The 26910-nt window shown below is 39.3% G+C and overlaps 1 protein-coding gene across 1 annotated transcript in view; it reads right to left on the bottom strand.

Moving 5' to 3' along the window:
* The window catches only part of C8A (complement C8 alpha chain), a 64576-nt gene extending 39365 nt beyond the window's left edge, over window positions 1-25211 (bottom strand). Inside the window, exons 1-4 of the mRNA XM_082688112.1 lie at window positions 25048-25211; window positions 9253-9355; window positions 3781-3925; window positions 2644-2791 (exon numbers count right to left, since the gene is read on the bottom strand). Of these exons, the coding sequence (XP_082544238.1) occupies window positions 2644-2791; window positions 3781-3925; window positions 9253-9355; window positions 25048-25124 (473 nt within the window). The 5' untranslated portion in view covers window positions 25125-25211. The remainder of the gene's footprint in view (window positions 1-2643; window positions 2792-3780; window positions 3926-9252; window positions 9356-25047) is intronic.
* Window positions 25212-26910: the final 1699 nt, after the last annotated feature.

Here is a 26910-nt window from a genome sequence, read left to right as displayed (position 1 = left end):
AAACCTGCCTTTGAAGGAATAAATGGATAATTATAGAGCACCTGACATATAGTACAAATTCAAGGTATGTTACCTTTCTTCTTCACCTCTTCTCTCCGTCTCTTTCTTCATATTAATGGAAGTGACGTAGTAATAGCTATGGTGAATTGAATACACACTCTACCAGACATTTAGCATACATTAACTTTCAACCTCATGACAATCTTACAAATGCAGAAATTGAAGCTCAGAAAAAATTAGATAATTTGCCTATAGTCACAGCTAAATTTTCTTTGACATTAAAATCTGGGTTCCTTCCTTTCACTTTTCCCCTTACTTTTCTGTCTTTCTGCCCATTGAACATGTTTCTGCCTTTGGGTTATAAATACGGGCTCTCTGGTGGGCCAAACAAAAAGTCAAAGGAATAATTAGTCCTAAGATTATACTCTAACCTCTAAGCATAAAAGGTTATTAAGCCTAGGTACTCTTAGTAAAGCTGATTGCAGAACCCACCAGACTGAAAATGGAAAGATATAGAGAAATTCCACTTTTTGGAAATCTATGCAGAAATATTCACATGTACAAAGATAACATACAAGGATGTTCATTGCAGCATTGTTTATAAGAGGAAAAAATGGAGAAAATCTAATTATCCTTCAATAGGAAGCAGCCAAATAAATTTTCATGCAGTTATACCTTGGGAGAAGAGTCAGCAATTTTTTTTAAAAAAATAAAGGACCAGATATTAAATATGTTAGGCTTTATAGGCCATAGGTCTTTGTTGTAAATACTCAACTCCTGTCATTGCAGGGTGAAAGCTGTATCCCAATAAAACTTTAATTACAAAAACAGACAACAGGCTAAATTTGGCCTTGAGGCCATAGTTTACTGACCCCTGTTATAGAACACTGTGTTGCTTAGAAAAAGAATAGAAAATGTGGGGGGAAATCTTCAAAAATATATTATTAAGTTAAAAAAAAAAGCAAGTTACACACCATATGTATAGTATGATCCCATGTATGTAAAATAGACTTATGTCTATCATGCACAATACCTATGGGCATATCTTCCATACAATATATATTGTCAGTGCATCGTTTACATGATCTGAAAGTCCTACACCAAACAGTTGACAGGGGTCAGTTCCAGGGAGAGAAGTGGGGGGCGTGACAGAGTGGAGTACAGGTTGGGGATGGCGAAGGAAGAGTTTTGGTTTTTACCTCAAACATGTATTCTTTAAAAAAAAAAAGATTTTATTCATTTATTTGACAGTGCACAAGCAAAGGGAGTGGTAGGCAGAGGAAGAGGGAGAAGCAGTCTCCCCACTAACCTGGGAGCCCAATGTGAGACTTGATCCCAGGACCTTGGCATCATGATCTGAGCTGAAGGCAGGAGCTTAACCAACTGAGCCACCCAGATGCCTGACATGTATTAATTCTATAGCAATAAATAAAAATCTAAAAACTAGAACATGCTTAAATTAAAAAAAGGAAAAAAAAGGACCAGGAAAGGCTTCTGAGATCTTGAGCAGAATGAAAAACTGCCAAGTGTCAGCTATTGGGAGTAGAGACGGGACCATCCTGCTGGTCAAAGCACACTCAGGAAGTACATTTCAATGCTCCTTTGACTCACATGAGAGCAAGGTCATGGTCTGCGATCTTTTTGCCAATAAAGAGGGAATTCTTTTTATCAAGTTAACACCTCACTATTTCATACTTCTATTCTGTTTAGCCCACATTCACTTTAAAAATCAACAAAATCCCCTTTTATTAGTATTAGGGGCTGCATTGTGTCCCCTTAACATTTAGATGTGGAAGTCTGGGACTCCAAAACCTCAGAATTTGACTGTATTTTGGTGACATGATTTCTATGTAGGAATTGAGTTAAAATGGGACCATTACTGGGCCTTAATCTAATATGCTCATGTCCTTATAAGAAGAGATTAGGGAACACCTGGGGGGGGGGGCTCAGTCAGTTAAGCAGCTGACTCTGGATTTTGGCTCAGGTCACAATGAGTCCCGGGATTGAGTCTCCACGCTGGGCTTCACACTCAATGGGGAGTCTGCTTAAGGATTCTCTCTCTTCTTTTGCCCTACCTCTGCTTGCATGCACTCTCTCTCTCCCTAAAATAAATAAACCTTTTTTTAAAAAGAAGATGATGATGATGATGATGAAGAGGGACGCTTGGGCAGCTCATCTGGTTAAGCATCCATCTCTTGATTTCAGTTCAGGTCATGATCTCAGGGTCATGAGAAGGAGCCCTGCATAGGGCTCTGTGCCCCTCCCCCTGCTCTCTCCCTCTTAAATAAATAAAATCTTTAAAAAACAAAGAGAGATTAGAACCCAGACATCCATAGAAGGAAGGACAAGCCAAGGAGAATGGCATCAGAAGAAGCCAACCTACAACCACCTTGACCTCAGACTTTCAGCCTCAAGAACTATGAGAAATCAATTTCTGTTGCTTATAAGCCACCAGTGTGTGGCATTTTGTAATAGTTACCCAAGAGATAGTCCCCCGAGTGGACCAGTATCCCACCTCAGGGAGACAGTGGGAGCTGCCTCACCAGACACATGGCAGAAAGATCTTCTTCTGTCCTTAAAATAATACTCGTGATTAAAGGGCAACCATTCCCTGCTCCCAAACAACCTGAGGGCAGGACTCACCCCAAGGCCACTTTCTCTGATCCTGGAATGGGGTCATACAGGGAGCAGTCAAATTCAGGGACCCTGGCATCTTCACAGTCATCCTCATCAGAGCCGTCAAGGCAGTCATTGTCTCCGTTACACACCAGGTGGCGTTTCAGGCAGCGACCTGAGAGAAGAGAGGCTGTAGATGCTTCCAGAGCCTCCAAGACTCTCCCTCTCCCGGTGACCTGTATCCTTAGTCACCAAATCCATCCCACTTCTGAAACAGCCCCTCACCCCTTTCCATGATCATCTCTCCATCCTCACTCCTTCTTCCTTCCAGCCTCTCTGTCTCCCACCTGTAGCCTCGCCCCCAGCTCAGGCTCTGCAGCAGGCTCCTCTCTAAAACTCATGCTCCATGTGGCAACTCCTGTGATCTCTCTAAAATGTCAACGTGGCCATGTCATCCCCCTACCCCATAGCCTTCTGTAGCTCCCATTCCCATTCTTCCAAATGCCACAGTCTGGTCCCCAGTAACCTACCGGACCCATCTGGCCTCTCTTCCCAGAGCCCTGACCTGCAATCATTCTGCACCTATTGCCAGTCCTTAAATCCCTGGATTTGTTTGCACATTCTTGTTCTTAGCAAATTCATTGCTGCTTTCTAAGTCTCAGTTCAAGTGCTATTTTAAAGCCTGTTCTGACTTCCCCAACACAGATCAGGGCATCCCTGCCAGTGAGGGTCATTGGACCGTGGGCCTGTGCCCATTACACTGCCTATCACCCAGTATGGCCACCGACTCTCTGTAGGTCTCTCTCCCAAAGAGACGAGGAGTACCTCGAGGTCAGGCACATTATCTTTTCATATCCGGGTCACCAGCAGTGAGCACCCTGCCTGGCACATACATGCGCAGTCAACATTTATTCAATGAATGGGTGACTGAGTGAATTGTACCTTTTCTAAACAAGTCAACAGATATTCTGACAAACTCACATCAAAATTACTTGGGGTACTGGGTTGGCTTAAAATGCAGATCCCTGAACCCCATTCCAAACCTACAGAATGACAACTTTCGGGGAAGGGCTGAGCAGTCAGCCCTTTAACAAGCTCCTGGGTGACTGTTTTTCACATTTGGTCTGGTGGAGCACAGCTGTTATCCCACTGGATGCCACTCACCTGTCTCCTTACACAGGAAATCCTCTCCACACTGTGCTTGACTTATACAAGCTGTGGGACTGTGACAGCTGATTTGATCCCAGATGTCGCCGCTGCACATGTTTCCCCCAAACTTGTTGGGCTGCAGGAGGCTCCGGTGTCGGTACTAAATTGGATATTGAAGCAGACACTTGCATTGTCTATCAATCAAACAAGATTTGTGTTGGCGGATCTCAGCTCAACATAAGGACTAACTGTCTAATGATTGAGAGCTGCCTAAAAACCTGTCTTCTGAAGGGATGAATGTTCCTAAATGGTGGTGTTCAGCCAGAGGGGGCAGGAATATAGAATAGGGCCTCCAAAGATCAAATGGAAACCTTGTTAGGAAGGATCTCCCCCCCCCAACCTTCAACCAGTTGGTACCTACCTATCTTTCATGACTCATTAGCGCACCTCCTCTACATATTCTAGAGTTCCGTGTGCCTCCTTCTCCTCTCACTTGTAAAATGAGGTTGTTGTTATCCCTGGTCTACTTACTTATTTACCTTTCTCACTAGTTTAAGAACAGTTTGCATGTAAGATGAAGAGTGGCGAAAGGAGGACCTTGTCTTACTTGGTTTCATACCCTTGACACTTGATCTATGGTCTATGCAGGAGGCACTTTTATAAGCTGTTTATTGCTTTCCCTCTATACCATTTCTTCTGGTCATGGCATCCTCTCTTTCCTTGGGACACATCTCATACAGTTCAGGTAGGGAGGAGCTCACCCCTCAAGTTATGGGAATGCGTAGGTTTGAACCAGGTCCAGCCAACCAGAGCACCATATCTGCCAAATTGCAATGATTGGTTTAAGGTTTGGTTCATAACTCAACCTTAGAGCAATAATTATTCTCCCTGAAGGTTTTCTTTCAGAACTATTGGAAAAGATCGTTTCTTTTTGCTGAAGTTGCTGGGAACGGTGGGCATCAAGTGGTCATCTAACCTACTATGTAGAAAGAGCCCATCCAAGAGATAGAGACAACATCTGAATCCCTGGGTCCAGCTTTGATTGCACACAAGCAAACACCTGTTCAAAGAAGAACAGGACGAATAAAAATGCAGACCCATCTTGGAGCTCTCTGGTTTCATGATACTGCTTTCTATATGGTGTACACCTTCAGGCACAGGTGTAGAAGGAGGAAGTTGAACCCTAAGATATGTGGAGATATTTCCCACCTTCAAGTAGCTAAAGTCTACTTGAGGAGATAAAATCGATAATAATAGGAAACATGCTGTGTGGAGAGTTCCATGTAGAGTGTCCACAAAGGGAACTTGCAGCACTATATTTTCTGCTCCTTCTTGCCTTGGCTCAGCCCTGAAGCTCCTCCTTTAAGACTGTTCATAACTGAGCAGGAAAGCAATAGTTTGAGCAATAAGGAAAGTGGGTTCTTAGCCCAATCCACCCACGCGGCATTCCTCCCCCCACTCCCTTCCTTCCTTCTCTTTTCTTTCTTCCTTCCTTTCTTTCTCTTCTTTCTTGTTTTGTATAGTTGGTGCACAATATTAAATTGATTTCAGTTGTACAACGGAGTGATTCAACTTCTCTATGTTTTAATATGTTCATGAGCATAGCTACAATCTGTCACCATACTATGCTATTACAGGACCATTGACTATATTCCCAATACTGTACTTTTCACTCCTATGACCTATTTATTCCATAACTGGAAAACTGTATCTCTCACTCCCCTTACCATTTTGCCCATTTCCTCCACTCCCAACCCTCTGGCAACCATCATTTTTTTCTCTGTACTTCTAGGTTTGGACTGATTTTTGTTTGTTTGTCTATTCCTGAATTTATTTCTTGCTTGCTATACAAAGTAGCAGTGCCTGGCACTTTGCGTCTCAGTTTCCAAATCTGTAGAATGAAGTGGTCAGCCGAGGCGACCTCACTAATTACAGTTACTTATGATTCTTTCACTTGTGTCCTGTAGACACAAGAGCCTGAGCATGAGAATTTAGACTGACTGGGTTCAGACCCCAGAGTCACTTACCAACCAAGAGCAAACCATTTACATTTTCTGAGTTCCTGTTGTCTAATGTCAAGTGAATGTGATGACCCCACACTTTGAAAGGGTGTTGTGAGAACTGAGTGAGAGAATGTGTGAGGAAAGCACCCAGCCCCATGTCTGGCCTTTCACTGGTGCTCACTGAACAGAAATGGTGTCTGCATCATTATCAGTGGAGTCTTTTCCAGCGGATTCCACTGGGTGCGTGTAGAACAGCACAACGTGGCCCTCTCTTTCCTCTTGCCTACTTCTGTCTCCACAATTTCTCATTAGTGAAGAGACAGAAAGGTCGGCAAAAAAAAAAAAAAAAAAAAAAAGGTGAAGAGCAAGCCTATCTGTTTGCCTTTCCTGCCTCCCCATTAATAAGATTGTAAACTCAATGGGAAGAGATTATAATTAACGATCAATTTGGGAATATTAGGATATTTTCATTCTCTTCCCACATCTTGCCAAGATGCAGTACATAAAGGAGGCCTCAGCATACCACAGTAGAGCCACGTCTTCTCACTCTTTATAAAGTTCACCAGAGTTTTAAGACCTGCAATTACCAGTATGATGGTGATGGTAGCTACCATTTTTTGAGGGCCTACTACTGGCTGGACACTTCACATTCTTTATCTCATTTAATCCTCACAAGTGGAGGAGGTTACGTGTCATTCTGAATTCCATTTGAAGCTGGGTTGGAACGCCAGTTCTGCTACTTACTGTCTGTATGTCTCTGAGTAAATGACTTATCATCTCTGACCCTCTGTTTTCTCATCTGTGGGAGGAGAGATCTGAGAGTCTTGAGGAGACTAGTGATAAGGCATGTAAAAAAGTCAGCACATTGGCCTGGTTCCTGGAATGCACTCACTAATAATAGCTATAACATCAGCATCATTTTTGTAGCCAGCTACTGGGATACTCCAGAAGGATTTATGGCTGAGTGGGGGGGGGGGGGGATTGGATTACATAGCCACTAATATCACTTACAACTCTCTACAGGGTTCATGGGGAGGCAGTGGAGTGAAATGGTCAGGCACATGGGCATTTGGGGATCAGACCGGCCAAGTATTGAGTCTAGACTGTGCCTCCTTCTTTATGGGTAACCTAACCAAAGGGACAATGATTTCTATCTATCACAGTTGGCTATGAAAGTCAACTAAGATGATTTATTAAAGCAGGAGCACAGTGCCTGGTATATAGAAATCATTTAATAAATAGTAACTATAAATGCTATCATCATCCTTCTTGTGGTTTCTGTGTTGGAATGCTGGTGCAGACACAAGGTTCATTCCCACCAACTCTCCATTTCCTGGGTTATTATCAAATAATGAAGACATTGCTCTGCAGAGAGGCTGGTGCAACTACTCCCTTAGGGACTTCTCCGTGTTGGTGCCTCTGTTGGTATCATTAAGACATAATTTTCTTTTCTAGCTAGTCGATAATGTTTCTCTCTAGAAATGCACATCTTTGTTTGGGTGATTTTGAGAGAAGGGGAAAAAACATATTAATAAGAAGAAATTAGGGGTGGTCTTTTGCTTAAGTAATTAACAGAATTTAATGATTTTAAGGATTATTTTAGAGAGACGTGCTTTTTTGAGTCACGAAAGGAGTAATTCAATTCTGATTTAAATAGTAAACCATTCACCTGTGCTATCTATGTAAACTGCAACACATGAGGAAAAAATATATATCGTTTAGATGTATAATAAGTTAAATAATGGCCATGCAAAGAAATCAAGTCCTAGTCCTTGAAAATTGTAAATGTTACCTTATTTGGAAGAAAGGGTCTTTTGCAGATATTATCAAGGTTTTTGAAATGAAGAGATTATACTGCATTATCCAGGGAGGCCCTAAATGTCATCACAGTGTCCCTATAAGGCAAAGGCAGAGGGAGATTTAACACAGACACACAAAGGAGACCCACGGAAGAGGAGGAGGCAATATGGCCGGAGAGGCAGAGATTGGAGCATGGAGATCGACCGCAAGGCAAAGATCGCCAATGGCCACCGGAAGCCAGAAGAGGCAAAGAGCAGATTCTCCCCCAGAGCCTTCAGAGAGAGTGTGGCTCTCCCAGACTTCCGGCCTCCAGAACTGTGAGAGAACACATTTGTTGTTTTAAGCAACCCAGTTTGTGATAATTTGTTACAGCAGATTCAGAAAACTAACATAGGCTATCAAAGCAAGATGAGATTTTGGGAGCTAAATAACTTTGCAGCGTGCAGTCTAGGATTCCCTGGTGTATCTCAGAAACAGGAGAGGCAGAATAAATAGTATCATGCTTAGGAGCTAAATAGACTAGGTCCAAATTGTGTTTCCAAATTGTAGGTCCAAATTGTAATGATTTTGAATTCCATGTGACTCTGAACAGCTCATCAGACCTTCACAGAGTAGCCCGGCCTCTAGCTGGGAAGTGGGCCTGGAGGCAGGAGAACCAACAGCACGCTCTGCACTGCAGAAGCTCAAGGTGAGGGAAGAGTAGGTCTTGAATTGGGCAGCAGGAGTTGGTTGGATATTGAATATTTATTGCATGCCAGGTGCATGAAAAAAAAGAGCCCATTGCATACCTTACTCATTTAATACTCAAAATAACTATATGCTAGGAGTACCACTACTGTTTCCATTTATAGATAAGGGATCATAATACATGGATCAAAATACATGTCCAAAGTAACACAGCAAAGAAGGTGCACAGCCAGAATCTAAACTGAAGAATCAGAGCATGAACCCTTGGCCTTGACAGTAATGTGTCAATACACGTGGTTTAGGCAGGGGTCTACCAACTGGGAGAGGTGAGAGCCTGGAGGTGCCTCACCCTGGATGCATCCAGTAAAAACATGTGTTGTCTGTAGAGATTTTAAAATAGTGATAACATAGAATAGAAGTTGTTATCACCCCAAGCCAGTGATCTTGAACAAGGTCAACTTGAATACCCCCTTTCTAGTATAGCAGAGTCCTCCCCAAGTCCCTCTTCCCTTGAGATGCCGCTGGCTTTAGTGACCGATTTGGACTCTTCAAAACCATGTCAGCGGGCAAGATAGACTCATGTCTGTTCACTGGGTGTGCCAGTCTTTTCAGTCCGTGAAAACAGAATCCTCAGGGACATTCTTGGGTTCATCTCAGATCCCCATGGTTCATTAGTCCCTCTCGATGACCACCCTTGGAGGGCAGCAGACTGACCACGACCCAGAGAGGCCAGAGGAAACAGTGTGCTCTTGTCTGAGCGGCCACCTCTCTGCCCACAAGCCATAGCATACGTATCTTTGGCAGTCTCGCCCAATAATGGCTTGTAAACAACATCAGAAAAAGTTTCACCATCCACGTGCCCATGGCTTCCAAATACCTATTTCTAGACCTGATTTCTCCCCAGGCCTCTAACTTTATAGACCTGTTTATCTCCATTTAAATGCCCAGTATGCCATTCAAATATTACATGGCCCCAAACTGGTCACAAATGTCTTACCTTTTTGTCCTGGCATGGTAGGCAGTCCGTCCACTCTGACCAGTGACTGAGCTGGCAGCTAACGGCTCTGGGACTGGAGTTCTGAACAGCCCGGCTTACTCTCCTAGAGACAGGGGAGACCTTTGCTTCAATTTTTAAGGCTCTTATCATGGTGCTTTTTAGTTTTGTTATAAATTGAAAAACATCTTTTAATGTGAAGGTATCTTATTAATATGAAAACAGATTAATTTTTCCCCAGCTTTGTTGAGGTATACATGACAAGAATTGTATATATTTTAGATGTATGATGTTATGGTTTGGTATACATTGTGAAATGATTACCACAAGCAAGCTAATTAACACAGCTATTCCCTCACATAGTTGTGTGTGTGTGTGTGTGTAGATCTAGAGATCTCCTCTCTTAGCTAATGTCAAATACACACTACAGTACTATTAATCATAGTCACCATATTATACATTAGGTCCCCTGAACTTATTCATTTACAACTGAATATTTTAATAATTTGACCAACCCCTCCCCCTTTGTGGCCATGATTCTATTCTCTAGTTTTATGAGTCACACTTTTCTAGGTTCCACCTATAAGAGAGATCATGCGATATTGGCTTTCCCTGTCATTCTTATCTCACTTATATAATGTCCCCCAGGTTCATCCATGTTGTTGCAAATAGCAAGAGTTCCTTCTTCTTTAGAACCCATCAGATGTTGAATTTTTTAATCTTTTAAAAAATTTTTTAAAAAATTTTAAAATTCAAATATAATTAACATACAGTATTATATTAGTTTTAGGTATACAATATAATGATTCATTAATTCTGTACATTACTCAGTGCTCATCAAGATAAATGTACTTTTAATCCTCTTTATCTATTTCTCCCCTATTCCCCACCAGCTCTCCTCTGGCAACCACCAGTTCGTTGTCTGTATTTAAGAGTCTATTATTTTCTTATTTTCCCTTTTCCTCTTTTTTTTCTGTTCATTTGTTTCATTTCTTAAGTTTCACATATCAGTGAAATAAAATGTGTTTGTCTTTCTCTGTCTGGCTTATTTCAATTAGCATTGTATTCTCTAGATCCATCCTTGTTGTTGCAAATGCAAGATTTTATTCTTTTTTATGGCCAAGTAATATTCCGATATATACACACAACATCATTATCCATTTATCTATTGATGGACACTTGAGTTGCTTCCATATCTTGGCTGTTGTCAATAATGCTGCAATAAAACAAGGGTGCCTATATCTTTTCAAATTACTGTTTTCATATTCTTTAGGTAAATACTCAGTAGTGGAATTACAGGATCATATGGTAATTCTGTTTTTAACTTTTTGAGAAACCTCAAGACTGTTTTCCACAGTGGCCACACCAGCTTGCATTCCCACCAACAGTGTACAAGGGTTCCTTTTTCTCCACATCCTCACTGACACCTGTTGTTTCTTGTGTTTTTTATTTTAGTCATTCTGACAGCTGAGAGGTGATATTTCATCATGGTTTTGATTTGCATTTCCCTGTTGATCAGTGATGTTGAGCACCTTTTCATGTGCCTGTATGTCTTCTTTGGGGGAAAAAAAAGAGTCTGTTCATATCCTCTGTCCCTTTTTAATTGGATTATTTAGTTTTTTGATGTTGAGTTGGTGTTGGATATTAACCTTTATCTAACATATCATTTACAAATATCTTCTCCCATTCAGTAGATTGGCTTTTTGTTTTCTTGATGGTTTCCTTCACTGTGCACTTTTTATTTTGGTGTGGTCCCAGCAGTTTCATTTTGCTTTTGTTTCTCTTGCCAAAAGAGACATATCTAGAAAAATGTTTCTACAGATGATGTCAAAGAGACTGCTGCCTATTTTTTCTTCTAGGAATTTTATGGTTTCAGATCTGGCATTTAGGTCTTTCATCCATTTGAGTTTATTTTTGTGTATGGTCTAAGAAAGTGGTCCAGTTTTATTCTTTTGCCTGTAACTATCCAGCTTTCTTAGCACTATTCAGTGAAGAGACTATCTTTTTTCCATTGCATATTCTTGTCTCCTTTGTTGTGGATAATTGACCATAAATGCGTGGGTTTATTTTTGGGTTTTCTCTTCTGTTCTGTTGATGTAAGTGTCCATTTTTGTGCCAGTACCATACTGTTTTGATTACTGTAGCTTTTAGTATATCTTGACATCTGCGATCATGATATCTCCAGTTTTGTTATTCTTGTTCTGGATTGGTTGGGCTATTTGGGGTCTTTTGTGGTTCCATAGAAATTTTAGGATTATTTGTTCTGGTTCTGTGAAAAATTATCTTTTGTATTTTGGTAGGGATTGCATTAAATCTGTAGGTTTCTCTGGATAGTATGGACATTTTAACAATACATTTAACAATTTGACAATACTGTATGCAGGTGTGGTATGATGCTGGTGGGTTTATATAAATTATCTATTTTAATTATCTCTCTTAATTTTAATAGATTTCCAGTGGAGTCTTCAAGGTGTTCTATGTATACTATCATGTCATCTGAAAATAATGACAGTTTTACTTCTTTCTTACCAATTTGGATATGTTTTATTTCTTTCTCATCAGATTGCTGTGACCAGAACTTCCAGGACTACATTGAATAAAAGGAGTGATAGTGGACATCCTTGTCTTGTTCCTGGTCTTAGAGAAAGAGCTCTCCGTTTTCACCAGTGAGTATGTTAGCTGTGGGCTTGCCATATATGACCTTTAGTATGTTGAGGTATGTTCCCTCTAAACCTACTTTTTGAGAGTTTTTATCATTAATGGATGTCAAATTTTGTCAAATTCTTTTTCTGAATCTATTGAGATGATCATTTTTATCTTTCATTTTATTAATGTGGCATATCATGTTGATTGATTTGTGAATATTGAACCATTCTTACATCCTTGGAATAAATCCCACTAGATCATGGTGAATGATCCTTTTAATGTGTTGGTGGATGTGTTTTGCTAATATTTTGTTGAGGATTTTTGCATCTGTTTTCATCAGAGATGGCTTGTACTTTTCTTCTTATGTGTTGCCTTAGTTTTTTGGTATCAGAGTAAGGCTGGCCTTATAGAATGTATTTGGAAGCTCTCCTTCCTCTTCTATTTTTTGAACTAGTTTGAGGAGAATAAGTATTAACTCTTCTTTAATAGTTTGGTGGGATTCATCTGTGAATCTGTCAGGTCCTGGACTTCTGTTTATTGGAATTTCCTGATTACTGGTTCCATTTTGTTAGTAATAGTCTGTTCAGATTTTGTTAGCTTCTAATTTAGTTTTGGAAGATCGTCAATTTCTAGGAATTTACCTATTTCTGCTAGGTTGCTCAATTTGTTGTCATATAATTTTTTGTAGTGGTCTTTTATAATTCTTTGTGTTTCTGTGGTGTCAGTTCTCTCCTTTCTCTTTGGATTTTATCTATTTTGGTTCTTTTTCTTGATGAGTCCAGCCAAAAATTTACTATTTTTTTTTATCTTTTCAAAGAATCAGGAGAACTAACAATTGTTTTTGAAGACTCAGAGTAGCAGAAATCCCAGTGGTTAAGAACATGGAGTTTGGGGTGAGAGGACTAGCTTTGAATCTTGCCACCTGCTGACTTGGAAATCTGGTAACTTAACATCTCTTAGCTACAGCTTTCCCATCTATGGGAAATTTTTAACTATGCTAAAAACAACATTACCTGATGGAGTTATTGACAATATGTTAAAATACTTATGAAGTATTCGTTAAAGGTTGGCTTTTGTTATTACGTTAGGATGTTCCATGAATTACCTCATCATTTAATTCTCTGTAATGATCCGAGGAGGCAAATATCATTAGCCCCATTTATATATAAGAAAGCTGAGATTCCTAAGAGCTAAGTAGTCCCAGAAGTCACAGCCCAAGGGTGACAAAGGCAGAATTTGACCTAGCTGGTTTGATGGCAGAGCCCATGTTCATTTCCTCATCATGCTGCTGCTTCTTCGTTTCACAGACCAGCCAACAGAACTGAGAGAGTGAGAGCCTTGCCTAGGGTAGTGCAGGTAGAAGGTAGAAACTGGTCTTTCTCCAAGGCCATGTTCTTCCTGTTACCCCATGCTGTATCCTCAGAGGTTAAAGAGCTTGCCCAGGTCACACAGAGTGAGGTGGACAAGCCACAAGCTTGCCTGGCTCCAAGCCTGAGCTTCTTCCCACAACATCATTGCTGCTACTGCAGGGTTAGAGCATGGTCAGCCCACTGAGCAAAGATCGTAGGAAGACTGTCTGTTATCTCCAGTATTACCATAATTTCGGAGAGCTAGGCAGCCTCTGTTTTGACGAATGGCATAATTATCACCCTAGCGTAGGAGAAAGGGTGCTTCACATCTCATACTAGTTATTCCATGAGTCACTAGTCGTGATGAATGATGACACCCAGGTTGAAACCCAAGACAAGGAGCCTTGGGGAAAGCAATGTTCATCTTTAACACTGGTTTTCAAACTTGGATCCCAGGACTCTTATACATTCTAGTATACCATGGAGGACTCCAAAGAGCCTTTGTTTAAGTGGGCTGCATCTACTGATACTGATACTGATTCAAAATCTGAACAGAAATTTTAGCAATATGTATTTATTGATCTATAGATAGGTACATATTTAGCAATATATACCTATTTTTTAAAAAGATTTTATTTATTTATTTGACAGACAGAGATCACAAGCAGGCAGAGAGGCAGGCAGAGAGAGAGGGGTAAGCAGGCTCCCCACAGAGCAGAGAGCCTGATGCGGGGCTTGATCCCAGGACTCTGGAATCATGACCTGAGCTGAAGGCAGAGGCCCCAACCCACTGAGCCACCCAGGTGCCCCAATATATATCTATTTTGATTTTAATATCAAACTCATTACATGTTACAATATATGCCGTAATTATATTTGAAAACAGATTTCCTTGAAAAATAATTAGTGAAAAGTATGTCATTAATCTACATGTTTGCAACTGTGTTTTATGTTTGAGTTAGTAGAATGCAGTTCGAGTCTCATTTCTGCTTCTTCATTCAATCTGTTGCTTATGTTGTTTTGATTGAGAGGTCTTTGAAGAAAATCAGCCTCTTAGATGTATATAGTTGAAAATATTACACAGTTGAGGGGAATTTTAACAGTCTTTTCAGATCACTGTGGGTATTCTTTTTTGATACTACACCACAACTTTGACAAGTGGTAATTTTTTAAAATGTTAGTTGTAATATGGAATCTGAAATCATGTCAATGAATTTTTTTGCACCCTCTTACATTAAAGTCCACTGGTCTCTGTGTATTTTGAATGAATCTGGCACTCCTACATGATTTTTGTAACACCGGGCATTGGAAATTTGGAAAATAATGGTTCACTATGCATATCTTAACAATGTTAACACATTTTACTCTCCAACATAAATTAGTCAAATTTGTTAATATCAAATATCAGTGATCTCATCAAGCTCAGTGGGTATGTTTTCCAAAATTTAGATTTTTGTTTGAAACCTCAAAAATTTTTATCATTGATAACAAATGCTATTATTTGGTTTCCTTGAAGCGATGGGCTCCCTGTTCATTTTTGAGACAATGCCTGCCAAATAAGTAAGCCTGAATAACGATAACTTGGCAGCTATTTTGTTGAGAAAAAACAATGTTCAAGGGAAAAAAATTGGTTAATTGCTTTTCCTTAAGACAAGCATCAGACTTCAGGATAACAGAAGTTCATAGTGCATTCTTCCCCATTTTGTCACATCGAATATTTAAATAACTTGTATTCTAAGATTGAGGCATTTTTCTCAGAGATTCAACTTTACTAACATTCATGATTTTTATTGTTTATTTTTATTTTATTGATTTTTATTCAAGAGAGGGACTCTCTTAAGTCAGACTTAACTTCTTTCCTGTTTGATACACTGCCAGTGTATCATTTTTGTATTGATACAAACTGATACACTGTTTGATATCACTGTCTTGATTTATACTAAGACCACAGTATTTTTATCTGCCATAACTTTTGCACCATCAGTGAAAATATTAATACAGTGGAAATGGCAAATGTCTTAGTGTTATTATGATATTGTGGTGAACCCACCGAGCCCCTCTGAAAAGATCTTGGGGACTCCCTGGAATCTGCAGGCCACTGTTTAAGAAACACTGATCTATAAAATGATGTTGGTATGTAATACCAGTGCTCCTGTCCCTCCAAAAGCTTCAGCACTCGGCTCACAAACTTCCTCTCTATTCCAATTCCTTCCATCACCCTGGAAACCCTGTCAGCCCCATAAATGAGTTATTCAACACTTGCCCCTCAGTCACTCCTTTTCTTCATCTCCATGGACCTTTTTCCTCACTCCACTATCTTCTATGGTCAATCCTGGTCCTTCTCACTCTCTGAAACAGCTTCTTCTCCAAATCACTAGTCCATGAGTCATCTGTGAATGGTTATTTGGGGGTTCTTCTCCTTCTGTATTAGATGCTCAAGGATTCTCAGTTCACTTTCATTTGAACTTCTTTGGAACTTTTACTCTTGTGACACCCAAGCTTTCAGTCAATAATATCCCCTCCTATTTTAATTTCCCTTTATAACTAGTTTTGAGTCCATGATCTATCATTTTAAAATCATAATTATGTCCTAAATGTCCGGACTCTACTGCTCCTTTAATCATGCCTACCTCTAAAACCCAATCCTGAACTAATCCAACTCTCCCTCTTGATCTGGTTAACGCCTAGGTATCTTTCAATGTCATCCTAAAGTTCATTTCTCTAGGGAAATATTTTTCCTCCCCTCATCTGGTTTAATGAGTCTCTGCACATTTTCTCAACACTTAATTATCACCTTTGTAATATTTGTCTAATTTTTGTCTTCATCAGATTGTAAGCTCTATGAAGGCAGATACTGTCTGTATGTTTGTTTACTGTTCCTATCAGGGTGCCAGACCCAATGAAAGTGTTCAGTGAATATTTAGGAAAGGGGAAATAAAAAAGAATGAAAGGAGGGGAGCAGGGAGGGTGAGGGACAAAAAGGGAAGAGAGGAGGGAAGGGGGAGAGAGGGAGAGGAAGGAAGGAAAGAAAGAAAAGAAGAGAAAGAATGAAACCAATTTACAGGAAATAGAGTGACATTGTTTAGAGACTTACTTGAACCTAATCTAGGGTTAGAAGCTAATTAATTAATCCTGATAACTAGACATTCAAATGGCTCAAGATTCTGTCTATGTGTCATTTTTCTGATAAACCATCCTAAGAATAAAAGTTTGAAGTATGGGGACATGGAGAAAGACAGGGTTCTAATCATCAAAAGAAGGGTAGAAGATACATGGTGAAGGTTTGGGAACAGAAAATGACTCCAGGATTAGTTTTGCATCTCACTATGGAATTGTCAAGATAATGTCAGTGTAAGCCCACAGAGACTGCATTATGATGTCAAAGTGGAAGGAAACAGTATTAATGGAAGGAAGCAGAAGCCTAGACAGAGCAGGGCTTGTGTTGCTGTAGTTTTTAAAAGCTTTGTGACATGATGTCTAGACAGAAGCACACATAGTAATGCTATCACTGAAGCAAGAGTACAGAAAGTATGCAAGGACCATTCATTAAGTCATTATAGGGCTCCAACCTTTTAGCCAATATCAATATGTGCAGTATTTTCTCGTATCATTCCAATGAATCTTTAAATGGAGTTTATTTTTTGCTTATTATAAAAGTAATACATTCTCTTTAAAGAGAACATAAAAGAAAAAAATGCCTCTGACCCTCCCACAATTAATATTTTGTTATATTTCCTTCTTCTCCATTTTCATAATATAATTGAGGTCATACTGAGTATTACATTTTACATCCTGATTTTCCACTTAATACCATAGCAGAAATGTAAAGTATTTATGATGGCTACACATGGTTCCACTCATCTAACAGCAAAAAATTAGATTATTGACCACCCAGTGTTTCCATATTCTAAGTTCCTTCCTGAAGATACTTCCTGTAGAATGGGATGGTTGGGTTGAAGGATATAGGTGATTTTAAGGCTTATGACACTGTGGCCAAATGGCTTTCCAGAAGAATTATATCATTTTTTTTAGGAAACCATGGATAAATCTGTGATCTAGTAAAGCTCAGCAAATAGTTTTAAAGCATCACCAAAAAATAAAAAAACAAGAAAAGCATCTCCTAACTGCTGAGAATGTACTCATGCAATAACCCTGAGAGTCAGGAGTTTTTTTATTATAATTTTTAGTTTACATCTACTTTGTTATGCTACAATGAGCAAGTTTCTTTACCTAACTGGCTTTTAGGGTTTTTTTGTTTTGTTTTGTTTTGTTTTTTAATCTATAGAATCACCACAAGTCAATATAGTACTATGGCAGGATTTCTCAAAGTGGTCTCTGGGGAGTGCTCAACCTGGGGTTCGGAAGGAAGAGAAGAAAATATACATGTCAAATTTGGATAAATTGCATACAACATGCTACTCTTAGAAATATAAAATGCAACCTATTAAAGGCCCTGGGAAGTTCTGCATTCTAATTTGCACAACCCAGCATTTCCCCAATTTCTGAATACATCATTTCTTGTTTCATGTAACATCTGTAAGATTGTGTAATGCAATTGAGGGCATACTGATCTAACAAAAGTGGTTTGAATTCCACCAAGCATGTATTACAATCCAGTTTCTGCTATCTACTGAACTTTGATTTCCTTATAAGTGAAAATAGGATACTAATAACTTGTGAGACTGTTTTGCATATGGGCTAAGATCATGAATGTAAAGCCCCAAGCACAAGCCCAATGTACATGTCAGTTCCTTCTCTCTAACCTTCTCAACCGCATACATGCTCATCAAAACTCTCCATCTTTATCAAAATGGTATTGAATGTCTACACTGGATAGGGCTGTGAACTAGTGACATACTACCCATCTGGCTTTTTTAAACAGGGTGGCACAGAAGGCAAAGGGCCTAAAACCTGGAGTTGAACATGCAATCTCTGGGTCAAATGCTTGCCCCTGCAAAGTGTCTACCTCAGCAATTGAGGTTAGAAGGCCTAACCCTGATTATTGCCAGAGGATCATCCTATTACGTTGGCTCAGCTTATATTTAAGACTGATTATCACTAATTATATCATCTTGAAGCAGATCCATTCAGTTATTACATGGAAATTACATCATGAAACTGAAGTATTTTAAGTTGACTTTGAAAGTTGGCTGAGTCTCTGGTGATCTCCATGTAGCTAAATCCGGTGGAAAGTTTTCTGACTTGGTCTTACTTTCCTCTGTTAGCCATTGTTCCCTTCTTGATATTGGCCTGTCTTAGACAGCTTCAGCACCACACTTCCTGCCTCCCTCCTGACCTCTGTGGCCAGTTCTTTTTGAGTTCTCTACGAACTAGAATGCCTCAGGGTGCAGTACTGCCTTTCTTTTCTCTTTCTGCTTCTCTCACTCTTAGGAAGGTGAGAACATTTCCTGGGCTTCCCATGACTTTATGCTAATGCCTCCTCACTTTAGATCTTCAATCTAGACCACTCCATTAAAATTCTGTTTTCTTTATCCAAGTCAGTGCCTCCGAGGCATGGCAAACTTTCAATGGCTCCAAATATCAACTTTTTATTTTCTTCTTCTTTTTTAAAAGATTTTATTTATTTATTTGACACAGAGAGAGAGATCACAAGTAGGCAGAGAGGCAGGCAGAGGGGGTGGGGGGAAACAGGCTCCCTGCTGAACAGAGAGCCTGATGTGGGGCTCAATCCCAAGACCCTGAGATCTTGACCTGAGCCAAAGGCAGAGGCTTAACCCACTGAGCCACCCAGGTGCCCCTTAACTCTTAATTTTCTTCTAACCAGATTCTCTCTCTGTTTTATCCACATCCAAAAGTAGAATCACAGTAACACACAGTTGCTTAAGCCAGATACCTGGCCATGGTCTTTAACTACCTCCTTCCCCTAACCTCTATATCCAATCCTTTGGAAATTTCTGTCATTTTACTTTCAAGATATATGTCAAATATCTTCCCTTCTGTCTCCCTTTACTGCTACAACTCTAATTTAAGGTACCGTTATCTCTCACCCAGATCACTGCCATGGCCTCCTTGGGGACCTCCCACTGCAGCTTCCTCCCATTCTTCTCTGCACAGCCACCAGGATGATTTTTATTTTTTTAAATTAGAGAGCAGGTAATCCCTGTCCCCCATTATAAGACCTTCTGGTGTTTTTTGGCTGGCGGGTTGGTTGGTTTTTAGTACACAGATTCTTCATCATGGTCCCAAGGTCCCCTGTGATCTGGTCTCTTGCACATTTTGGACATCCTTTCAGGGAACAATCCCCTACTCTCATGCTGTTCCCATCCTTCAGGGCCAGGAGCATGATGGGCCATTTGCCACTGGAAGGTCTTCACCGAGGCTGATCTCTCCATTCTCCCTTATTCTTCACATGGCCTCTCCTTACTGTCCTACATCCCTCAGCTTAAATCCCATCTCTAGGACAGCCACCCTGTCCTTACATTACTATAATACCCTCTATCAAAAGGCCTTATTAGTTTCCTTCATAGTACTTAACATAGTTTTTTACTGTAATGTTTTGTTTACATGTTTATCGACTCCATCACTACACTGTAAATTCCATGAGGGTAGGAACATTATCTGTCTAGCACCTAGCATACCTAGAGTATGCACTGAATGAATAAGTGGACAAACAAATGAATAGATGGGAATAGATGGATGAAATGAACAAAAGAAAAGTATCTTCTATGTGCTGTGTGCATACAGAATTCCACACAGAACTTCTGGTTCTAGGCACATGCCAGGTTTTCCTGCAGTGTGTTTATAATGCTGTTTCCCCTGCATGGAATAATCACACCTCATTCATCTGGCTGTAACTTCGCAGTTCAGTTAAGCCTCTCTTCCTCTAAGTAGCTTTCTTTGACCTGCCTGCCCTATGTTAACATCATGCCATATACATAGAGTTTCTCATACTTTATTTCCATCTCTACACTGCAGGATCTATAAGGCAGAGGTCACAACTATATTGTTTGCAGGCCAGTGTTAAGTGTGTACTTTGCATATGGTAGGAACCCAGAACAAATGTTGGGTATAAATATATTACCTCATTCACTTTTATATTATTTCATTTAAATAATAGAAGAACCCTGTGGGGTGGGAACTATTACACCCATTTGATAGGTAAGTAAAACAGAGTCATAGGGAGATGAAATAAACTTGCTTAAAGGTATATAGGTAGTAAAATGACAAAGCAAGGATTTATATGAGGGGTGCCTGGGTGACTCAGTGGGTTAAAGCAAGGATTTATATGCCTGGTAGAGAGGTCTGGTTGTTATGTAATATGCTCCTTCTCTCTCCCTCTGGGGCTCAAGTTTTCTCCTTGCCACACAAGTGGATGGATTAAACCTGATGTTGTCTGTGTCAATCCTAATTCCAAAGGTCTGTGATATAGAAATGATGGAAGCAGCAGACAAGCACATTAGAAGAGTTACTGCACATATATCCACGTATGGAGGGAGACTCATGAACATGATGATAAGGGGAAGACACAAAAGAATCCCAAGGAAACTTTTAAAGCTGAAAATCATTACACAGAAATGAAAAAACTCATTGAATGGCTTAACAACAGATTAAATACTGTGGAAGAAAAGATTAGCAAACTTGAAGAAACAGTGACAGAAACTATCCAAAATGGAAGAAAAAGATAAACAGACTGCAGACAACAACAACAAGAGTAGAGCCTCATTGGTTTGTGGGATATCGAGCAGTCTAACCTATCTATGACTCTACTATCAGAAAGAAAAGAGATTATGAGACAGAGAACATATTTAAATTAATAATGGCAAAACTTTTTTACAAATTTGCTGAGAGCTATAAACCTATAGAACCATACCAAGGTGCATCATAATCAAATTGCTGGAAATCAGTAATAGAAAATTGTAAAAGCAGTCAATTTTTTAAAAATGACATATTACACAAAGAGGAAAGCAGATTTTTCCTCAGAGACTATGCAAACCGAAGATAATGGAATGACATATTTAAAGTGATGTGATAAAGGCAAAATAAAGACATCTTCAGGTCACTGAAAATGGAGAATTCATCAGCAAAAGTCATTCTGCATTGCAAGAAATGTCAGAGGAAGTTACTCAGTGAGAATAAAAATACCAGAAGCTGTATCATATTATTTGAAAGTAGGCTATGATAAATTATGGATATATATTGTAAATCTAAGAACAATAACAACAGCAACAAGAAAGCAGAATAGTTAATAAATCATTTGGAACTAGAAAAAATATTAAATCTAAAAGATAAAAACCAGAATTAAAGAACAAATGGGACACATAGAAAGCAAATAAAAATGTGATAAGCAAATGCAGAGTTGTCAGTAATTACAATTTATATAAATGGTATAAATACTGTGATTAAAAGACAGTGATTGTTAGATTAGATACTGAAGCAAAATTCATTTATGGGCTATCTACATGAAGCATACCTTAAAGTACGAAGAGTCAGATAAGTCAAAATAAAATAGTAGAAAAAACTCACCATGCAAACAATAATCATAAGAAAGCAAGAATAGTTATACTAATAATAGACTGTAGAACAAAACCAATTGCTATGGATAATGAGAGCCTTTCATAATGATAAGGAGGCAAGTCATCAAGAAGACATAATTATTCTAAATATAGATAGATGATAGGTAGGTAGATAGATAGAGAAACAGAGTTTGAAAACACGTAAAGCATAAACTGCTTCTTTTTGCTTTCAGGAACTGAAAGGAGAAATAGACAAATCCACAAAGATAGCTGGAGACTGCAACATCCCGCCCTCAGTAATAAATAGAACAAGAAGATGAAAACTTGAGCAACATTAACCAGCTTGATTTAATGATTGATTTAATTAGCACTACACCCAAAAACACAGAAATACATGCTTTTGAATGCACACAATATATTCACTAAGAGATCATATATTCTTTATTATAGAACAATCTCAAGAAATTAGAAGGACTGAAAATTATTTAACCTTTTTTTTTAAAGATTTTATTTATTTATTTGTCATAGAGAGAGAAGCGAGAGCGAGCACAGGCAGACAGAGAGGTAGGCAGAGGCAGAGGGAGATGCAGGCTCCCTGCCAAGAAGGAGCCCGATGTGGGACTTGATCCCAGGACGCTAGGATCATGACCTGAGCTGAAGGCAGCCGCTTAACCAACTGAGCCACCCAGGCGTCCCTATTTAAACATTTTTATCTGATGCATTACTATTTTATTTAAGAATGTGGTTTTCTTTCTTTCTTTTTTTTAAAGATTTTTTTAATTTGACAGAGAGAGAGAGAGAGATCACAAGCAGGCAGAGAGGCAGGTGGCAGGGGTGTGTGTGTGGGGGGGACTGGACTCCCTGCTAAGCAGAGAGCCCAATGTGGGGCTCGATCCCAGGACCCTGAGATTATGACATGAGCTGAAGGCAGAGGCTTAACCCACTGAACCACCCAGGTGCCCCAATTTTCTTTAATTTTCATACAATCATTTTATACATAAGCTTAAATTTATTTTACAAATAACATGATCAGGCATATATTACATTTTTTTAGAATTAGATTATTTCTTGCCCAGCATTATAATTTAATATTTGGAATTTTTAAAATTATTATTATTTTTTATTATGCTGTGTTAGTCACCGTACAGTACATCACTACTCCTTGATGGAGTGTTCCAAGATTCATTGTTTACATATAACATCTGGTGCTCCATGCAATACATGTCCTCCTTAAGTTGTTTAAACTTTTTAAGGCAACACACATGCTAAAATGTATTATTTATATAAAAGATGTAATGGAGATCTATTGATACTTGAGACTGGATATTACAACTGGTTTTCATCATCATGATTTTATTTTATTTTCTTAAAGATTTATTTACTTATTTATTTGCCAGAGAGAGAGCACAAGTTGGGGAGCAGCAGGCAGTGGGGGAAGAAGAAGCAGGCTCCCACTGAGCAAGGAGCCCAGGGCGGGACTCAAACCCAGGACCCTGGGATCATGACGTGAGCTGAAGGCGGACACTTAATTGACTGAGCCACCTAGGTATCCTTCATCACCATTATTTTTAAATGTTTTTCTCAATCCCATATTTCTATTAGGGGTTGATAATAAGCAAATGGTAAAGAAGAGCTCATAAAAATAAAAATGTACCAAAAATTTTAAATTAAAAAATTTTTAATTTAAGTGTACCATTGAAAACATAAATGTACATCATCTCTTTTTCTCACTGTTAGGTTTCGTATAAGATTTTATTTGGAGCAAAAAGTGTGACACTTAAGTTTTGTAAATGTTTGAAAGCACTGACCAAACTTGCTGATCCATGCCAACGGGCACATAATACATTTGTTCTACCTAATTCTTGTCCACCATCTGAGAGAATGGAAAGACCAAAATATGACAATAGCAACCACACAACACCGCGGGCAGTAGTTTCCACTGAATGTTTGCAAAGTACCAGGCATTGTCTTGGGTACTTTCATCCATTTGTTTCTCTGAATTTCCTTCCATTTTACAACTCCGAACACTTACGTAACTTGCCTGAGATCACACCGACAGTCAATGCCAGGGCCATAATTCTAACCCAGTAAAATCATTTTACCATGTAATCTTCCATTTTCAAAGCCTGGGTCAGATAAACTGGCATTAGACACATAAGACCTCATGATTTCCTACTTCAGCACTTTGTGAAGTATTTAATTGGTTCTCTTTTGCCTAGACTTCAAATTTGCCTCTTCACTGGTCTGTCTTCTTTGATAAGTTCATCAAACATCAAGAAGCTTTGTTCATTTTCAAAAAGGATTACAATGATAAGTTTTATAATTACGAGTATCTCAGCAGAGATTTCCTTTACCACTGTTCTCTTGCCTTTATCTTGTAATTATTAGAGGTGAATTTTCTGATTTTTCAAATGCATATTTGCTTTAAATACAAGTCGCAAATGAACTGCTTGTAAAAAATGCCTTTCCCCCTCCTGATCTGTTACATAAAGGAAATCTCTCTTGCTCTAGCATTTAAAAGCAATAATGATTCAAAATTAAATCACTCAACAAGAACTTGAATAAAATAGCTCAACTTAAAATCTTCAGTGTTTGGGAGACAAGGACTGCTTTCAAACTACCCCAAAGCTAAAATAAGGGGCTGTTTAAGCACCATTAACATATTTGATGTTAAGATATAAAAACCTGAAGCCTGGCTGGACAATTTAAGGAAATGAAATGAGCAAAATTGCAAAGTACCTATGAAAATATCACTTCCATTCATTACCCTACAGCAAAAGGTAAACTCATTTTAAGAATGAAATGACCCAGCATCTCTATAGTCTCTCGCCTTTCGCAAGATGATGTTATTAACATTGCCTAATTGTATCTCCCCTCAAACACTATGAGATGGGAATTTTCATGATTCACAAACGGATGAGTAGAGGTTAGCTGTCTGACATTACTCAAGAGAATTATTATTTATTAAACCAAGTATACTTTATATCTGGGAACTTATTTCATATTCATCAGCTCTTATAGATGAGACATTATTTTTCTCATTTCCAGCTAAGGAACCTGAAGCTCAAAGAGATTAACTGGTGCCCTCCAGATTGCCCAACTATCGAGTATTAGATCTCAGATTAGATTAGACTGAGTGATTTGTATCTAGGTCCATCGGACTCCAAGGACATGCTCTTTTCACTGCCCTGCACTTCTTCACTGGATTGGTAATAATATGAAAGACATCACATTCCATCCTAAAATCACCTGTTGCAAACATGAAAGTGTCTTAGCACCCCACTCGGTGATCCCTAGGTACAAATCTTGCAGAATTATGACCAACTCACCGGTTCACCTTCTCCTGAATGGTTACCCCAGGCTGACAAGTCATCAAAGACAAGATGAAGAAAGCAGCAGCAAACATTTCATCCACCCTATGTTACTTAGAACGAATAAAATTATTCAGAGAGCAGGAGTCAAAGATGTCTTCAGACTGGGACCGGTAAGATCAATGTAATGTTTGGAACCAACAGAACTCGCTCAATTCTCATTGAGATGTGGTTAATTAGTGACTAGGGTATTGATTAGCCAAACACCCTAAAATCTCAGACACCAAAGGCCACTGTCCTTCAGATCTTTTGAAAAATGATATCCATATGGTTGAGGAAAGGAGGATTTGCAACCAATACCAGTCTAGCAAAGAGATCTTTTTTTCAGAATGAGGCAAAGCCAAATTAAGAGAGAGTCGCAGAATTACTCGATCTTTCTGAGTGACTCTTGGAACTACTAAAGTCAGATCAATTTGCTTTTTAAGACTGAAACAAGGCTAACACTGGTCTATCAGCTTGGTCATAAACAGCTGCCCAAATGTAGAAAATGCTAATAGTTACATAAAGTTTCTACAATGTGTTGCCAAACATCGGGAGCCTGAGAGCTGTTGTAAATGAATGGACTTTCTGCTTTTCATCCAGATATTAGATATGAAAACCCAGCATATTTGTGTCTTGAGGGGACCAGATGTCTTCCATAGACATCTCCAGAAACATTCTTTAGAATTACAGTGACAGCTACACAGCTGCACCAATGATCTCATACCTACACACATTCTCTTACTCTTCCAGACATATTCATAAATTAATTAAATAAGTAGAGATGGAGAGACAGGAATAACTGAACATGTGGCAGCCCTGTCATATGTCTTATTTTACTGAGCCCTCACAAGTCGATGATAGAGGATTGATTGATTTCATTTTGCAGTTGAAGAAATGATAGTTCAGAGAAGTTAAGTAGCTTGTCTAAAGCTATCAGCCATCTTGATCTCTTTGGGAATACTTAAATTCTCTCATTAGCAGGATGACCTGGTAGTATCATTATTCATCTCAAATAAAGTTATGAAAAATTTTAATGAACAACTTGTATGCTTAAGAAATATTTAGTTGTGGAGATTTTAATGAGGCACTCAGTTGGTTTTGCCTCTATCTTTTCAGACATTTAGGCAAGCATTTGACAGAAGTGGAGACTGTTATGGGTCCTAAAAAAACCCCTGATGTCCCTGATTTCTGCCTCTTTCTCGCATGTGCGAAGGAGTTTTTGAGTGATGTGAGGAGAAAATCAGAGGCCCACTAGGAGTCTGTAGTGGTGTCAATGAGGAGTTATTTTGCCCTTGAGAGGACCTTTGGTAACATCCAGAAACATTTATGGTTGTCACAACTTTGGAGATTGTGCTCCTGGAACACAGTGTGTGCTAAACATCTTACAAAGCATGGGAGAGCTCCCCACCCCCAGGCCCAACGAGGGATTATCTGGCCCCAAATGTCAATAGTGTCAAAGTTGGGGAACACCACCCCACAAAAAAGCTGGTCTGCTTTCCCCTGATGCCTGGGATTCTGGGGGATTCATTTTCTTCTTTTTACATGTGGATAACATCATCTTTTTTCCCAGACCAGCTCCTTCTTGAGATTTCCCTGATGGCTTTTCTCTTCACCCAAGACTATAGTGGCCTTCCTTAACCACTGCTCACCTCTCTCACTCTGCACCCCTCAACATGGTCCCTTAAATTCTGTCCTATTTCCTCTGCAATGTTTTTCCTCCAAAGCTTCCCTCCTTCATTCTTACCCTTGGATCCATTTCATGGCCTGGGGTCTTCCCGAAACTATCACGACAGACTCCTAGTGGGCCTCTGTTTTTCTCCTCAGACTAGACCTGCCTGT

The sequence above is a fragment of the Mustela nivalis genome (assembly GCF_964662115.1).
Source record: "Mustela nivalis genome assembly, chromosome: 10".
NCBI classification, from domain to species: Eukaryota; Metazoa; Chordata; class Mammalia; order Carnivora; family Mustelidae; genus Mustela; species Mustela nivalis.
Note: the sequence above shows the minus strand (reverse complement) of the source record. Positions and strands in the feature narration are given on the sequence as shown.